This window comes from Solanum pennellii, chromosome 10 (assembly GCF_001406875.1).
Source record: "Solanum pennellii chromosome 10, SPENNV200".
Taxonomy (NCBI): domain Eukaryota; kingdom Viridiplantae; phylum Streptophyta; class Magnoliopsida; order Solanales; family Solanaceae; genus Solanum; species Solanum pennellii.
In genome coordinates, this window is record NC_028646.1 from 33,729,898 (window position 1) to 33,735,433 (window position 5,536).

At 36.3% G+C, this 5,536-nt stretch overlaps 1 protein-coding gene across 1 annotated transcript in view; it reads left to right on the plus strand.

The window, feature by feature from the left end:
• Positions 1-1,497: 1,497 nt before the first annotated feature.
• LOC107002712 (vicianin hydrolase-like) overlaps positions 1,498-5,536 on the plus strand; it is a 7,463-nt gene continuing 3,424 nt past the window's right edge. Inside the window, exons 1-4 of the mRNA XM_015200857.2 lie at positions 1,498-1,684; positions 1,901-1,970; positions 2,879-2,937; positions 5,181-5,256. Of these exons, the coding sequence (XP_015056343.1) occupies positions 1,526-1,684; positions 1,901-1,970; positions 2,879-2,937; positions 5,181-5,256 (364 nt within the window). The 5' untranslated portion in view covers positions 1,498-1,525. The remainder of the gene's footprint in view (positions 1,685-1,900; positions 1,971-2,878; positions 2,938-5,180; positions 5,257-5,536) is intronic.

Genomic DNA, 5,536 nt, shown 5'->3' on the forward strand with positions numbered 1-5,536 from the left:
CGGTAAATTAAACTTTCGTTTGACACAATATTTGATAATATCGTATTAAAGTTATAGCTGATTGCATTACAATGTTAATACTATTGCTCCAATTATTTCTATTTTATGTGGATGCACGATATAGTAAGTAGGAAGACATCAAGAAAAATAAATTGATACAACTAAATAACACGTGTTTGAGTTGTTTATGTTTATTCTTTAATTTTCTCTTTGATCTTGAGCTAATGAGCAATGAACATGTTAATATATAACCTCCATTAAGTAAATAATTCGATATTAAAGAAATAGCAAATATCAAATGGTACAAATATTTCATACTCAATTTAAATTCGAATGTCATAATTTTAACATTTTACTCCCGAATATCGTATCAAATATCAAATTATCGATTATCAAATTATAATTTTTTAAAACTTAATTTGAGAATTTGATTTTTTTTATATTTTATGTCGAACCTTATATTTAACAAATATTCATCCAAATGTGCAATTGACGTAATAGACAAAAAATAATAATAACTGAAAAGAACTAAATTCCAAAACAGAGAGGGTGTCGGTTATGAATCAGTCTGACCACTTCAAGGGCATTCTCAATAATGGCTTATTTAATTTTGAAATAAAACATTTTTTTTTTGTATAAAAAAAAAGAGAGGAAACAATGCTGTAGTATGTAAAAGACCCATTACATATAACGATAGATTTAGTGCCAATTTGTGATTTCTTTGTTATTTTAATTTTTTTTTCTCATTCTTATCTTTATTTATAATGTAATAGTCATATTTTATTTTTCTTTCTTTATAATGCAATAGTCATATTTTATTTTTTATCTTATTCTTTTTTATAGTAGCCCTATTATATATTTTATTTTTTTTAGTAGATTTATCTTTCCAATTATAGATATGTGATATTATATAACGACGTAGAATAATATAATATATTCAAACACTATTTTATTAGAATAATATACAATATAATATGACACATTATTAATTATATTCGAAGAATTTACTTAGTAGGATAATTAATTAGAAAAACCCAACATAAAAAAAGGTAAGTTTGTCAATGCTAAAAACGGATATCAAACTAATAAAACCAATAACTTTTTTAATAGAATCATTAAAAACCCGTTAACCTAATAACACAATAGCAATGACCCAAATGTTATTTGTTTCAATTTGATTTATTTGCCAATTCGATTATTGCATACCCTACCTACATGTAACTCTTTATTACTCCAGCAAATAATATTGCAAAATGCATAAAGATGTTAAGACAGTTGTACAACAGATATGCTGTTTATTTTCCATATAAGGTAAGGGTATATAAAATATCACACACAGACACACACACACATATATATATATATATTGCTTGTTTGTTTTTTTAAAAATAATATTTATGATAGGTGGCATAAATAAATATAAATGAATAAATAAATAAAGGGAAGTAGTAGTTGAAGAATAATAATATATATTTTAGTATAAATAGGTGGGCATTGCAGAAAGTAGAGAGGCACGTACGCAACAATGGGTATGAGAAATGTGTTAATCTTTCTTGTTATAGCTGTTGCTAATTTGTTTGCTCTAACGAGCGCTGCAATCCCTGCAAAACGCTTTTACGCTCCATTTAATCGAACTAGTTTCCCTCCTGATTTTGTGTTTGGCGCTTCATCAGCTGCTTATCAGGTATAATATTATCAATATATATCATCGTTTCAACACTTATTTCAAGCGTGCGTGTACACATATATATATATTTTTGATTAAATAGTGAGAATTGAACACACAGATTTTATTTAAGAATTATTAAGCTACTAATTATGTTTTTATTTATTTAAATAGTATTACCTACCTCACACACAAATATAAACACACCTTTTGTGTTGTTTAATGAGCTTTCAGATCGAAGGAGAGGCGCTTAAAGGAGGAAGAGGACCTAGTATATGGGACACGTTTACCCGGCAGCACCCAGGTCTCATCATTAAATATATACAATTAGCTATAAGGACGGGACAAAAAAAAGTTTAAATATTACCACTGTTAACTTATCAAAATGAAAATCACCAAAACATAAGAAAAGTGTTGCTACCAAAGATCGATCAATAATACTATACCCAGTTACCCTTCACCAATACTGCAAAATTCAATTACATTAGTGATCACTGCATTTTGAAAGCTTGACGAATATCTAATACCACAAAATAACTTTGCCTTCGTTGTTTCGAATGTGACCACAAAGCTAGCTACTATATATATTTGATTATCTTATAGTTAAATTACCCAGTTCCTCTCCATTTTTCTCAACAACTTATTAAGATGAGTGATATCTGTTATAATAACAAGCTCAGTGGGTGTTTTACTTATTTTCTACGGTTTGATTATAAGTAAATAAGCAATATTATCACAAGAATATTCCTATGTTATCTAGTAAAAATATTATGAAGATGAGATATATGGTTGAGTTGGGGGAGGTAGGCGAAAAATAAACATAAAATGTTGCAATTCGGTTTTCTTATTTTAATTAGAAAAATTATTATTATTTCATTAAATTATTTTTTCTGGAGAAAATATTTTTCAAACATGGAGAAATGCATTTTGAAAAATGTTCCTCCATTCCAAACAATTTCGTACTTATTCATTCCATAACTAAATTAAAGAGCATCAAGTCAATATGATTTTCAAAGTTCATAATTATTTTATATAGACCTTTTTTAGCGGATATTCTTCAATGCGAGGAAAAAAAAGAGTAATATGTATGTGAAGTAGAAATGAAAGATTCACGTACAGAATGAAATTGATGATAATTAGTCTTCTTAGTGCTTGTTTCTTCATATGATATTATAACTCTTTCTTAGCAAATATTATTCTTCCAAAATACAGAAAAGATCTTTGATGCGTCTACAGCAGATGTGGCTGTTGACTTTTACCACCGCTATAAGGTATATAACACATGACAGTGCATATTCGTTGCACTTATTTTGTCCCTCTAGACTGCATATATATGTGTTAAAGAATGACAAAAATCCCACATCGGTGGTTAATGAGATGGGTGGACTCCTTATAAGGCTTGGGCAATCCTCCTCCCTTTGAGCTAGCTTTTGGGGTGTGAGTTAGGTCTAAGACCTAATTTCACATGGTATCAGAGCAGGGCCCGTCTCACCCGATGTTGGGGTCGCCAAAATCAAAATTGCCCACGCACCAGATGCTAAGCACTGGGCGTGAGGTGGGGTGTTAAAGAATGACAAAAATCCCACATCGGTGGTTAATGAGATGGGTGGACTTCTTATAAGGCTTGGGCAATCCTCCTCCCTTTGAGCTAGCTTTTGGGGTGTGAGTTAGGTCTAAGACCTAATTTCACATGGTATCAGAGCAGGGCCCGTCTCACCCGATGTTGGGGTCGCCAAAATCAAAATTGCCCACGCACCAGATGCTAAGCACTGGGCGTGAGGTGGGGAGTTAAAGAATGACAAAAATCCCACATCGGTGGTTAATGAGATGGGTGGACTTCTTATAAGGCTTGGGCAATCCTCCTCCCTTTGAGCTAGCTTTTGGGGTGTGAGTTAGGTCTAAGACCTAATTTCACATGGTATCAGAGCAGGGCCCGTCTCACCCGATGTTGGGGTCGCCAAAATCAAAATTGCCCACGCACCAGATGCTAAGCACTGGGCGTGAGGTGGGGAGTTAAAGAATGACAAAAATCCCACATCGGTGGTTAATGAGATGGGTGGACTTCTTATAAGGCTTGGGCAATCCTCCTCCCTTTGAGCTAGCTTTTGGGGTGTGAGTTAGGTCTAAGACCTAATTTCACATGGTATCAGAGCAGGGCCCGTCTCACCCGATGTTGGGGTCGCCAAAATCAAAATTGCCCACGCACCAGATGCTAAGCACTGGGCGTGAGGTGGGGAGTTAAAGAATGACAAAAATCCCACATCGGTGGTTAATGAGATGGGTGGACTTCTTATAAGGCTTGGGCAATCCTCCTCCCTTTGAGCTAGCTTTTGGGGTGTGAGTTAGGTCTAAGACCTAATTTCACATGGTATCAGAGCAGGGCCCGTCTCACCCGATGTTGGGGTCGCCAAAATCAAAATTGCCCACGCACCAGATGCTAAGCACTGGGCGTGAGGTGGGGAGTTAAAGAATGACAAAAATCCCACATCGGTGGTTAATGAGATGGGTGGACTTCTTATAAGGCTTGGGCAATCCTCCTCCCTTTGAGCTAGCTTTTGGGGTGTGAGTTAGGTCTAAGACCTAATTTCACATGGTATCAGAGCAGGGCCCGTCTCACCCGATGTTGGGGTCGCCAAAATCAAAATTGCCCACGCACCAGATGCTAAGCACTGGGCGTGAGGTGGGGAGTTAAAGAATGACAAAAATCCCACATCGGTGGTTAATGAGATGGGTGGACTTCTTATAAGGCTTGGGCAATCCTCCTCCCTTTGAGCTAGCTTTTGGGGTGTGAGTTAGGTCTAAGACCTAATTTCACATGGTATCAGAGCAGGGCCCGTCTCACCCGATGTTGGGGTCGCCAAAATCAAAATTGCCCACGCACCAGATGCTAAGCACTGGGCGTGAGGTGGGGAGTTAAAGAATGACAAAAATCCCACATCGGTGGTTAATGAGATGGGTGGACTTCTTATAAGGCTTGGGCAATCCTCCTCCCTTTGAGCTAGCTTTTGGGGTGTGAGTTAGGTCTAAGACCTAATTTCACATGGTATCAGAGCAGGGCCCGTCTCACCCGATGTTGGGGTCGCCAAAATCAAAATTGCCCACGCACCAGATGCTAAGCACTGGGCGTGAGGTGGGGAGTTAAAGAATGACAAAAATCCCACATCGGTGGTTAATGAGATGGGTGGACTTCTTATAAGGCTTGGGCAATCCTCCTCCCTTTGAGCTAGCTTTTGGGGTGTGAGTTAGGTCTAAGACCTAATTTCACATGGTATCAGAGCAGGGCCCGTCTCACCCGATGTTGGGGTCGCCAAAATCAAAATTGCCCACGCACCAGATGCTAAGCACTGGGCGTGAGGTGGGGAGTTAAAGAATGACAAAAATCCCACATCGGTGGTTAATGAGATGGGTGGACTTCTTATAAGGCTTGGGCAATCCTCCTCCCTTTGAGCTAGCTTTTGGGGTGTGAGTTAGGCCTAAGACCTAATTTCACAATATGTTTCACTGATTATTACAGGAAGACATTCAAATGCTTAAGCAAGTGGGATTAAGAGCTTTCAGGATGTCTATCTCTTGGTCTCGAATTTTACCATGTATGTAACAATTCATCATTACTTACCTAGCTGTTATTAAACAATAAGAGAAACTGAAGATATGAATTAGGTTAAATAACGTGGTTCAATCAACATGTATAATTACTGGAGTTACGAGTCACGCTACCAAATATCAATTAGGCTGCTACTTCTTGTACAACTAGCTGAAGTTGACCACTGTCCTAGTGCTAGTGTGACTTTAACTCTAGTTATTATACATGATAATTGGACCATTATATTCAACATGTTCCATATATATATATATATATATATATATCAA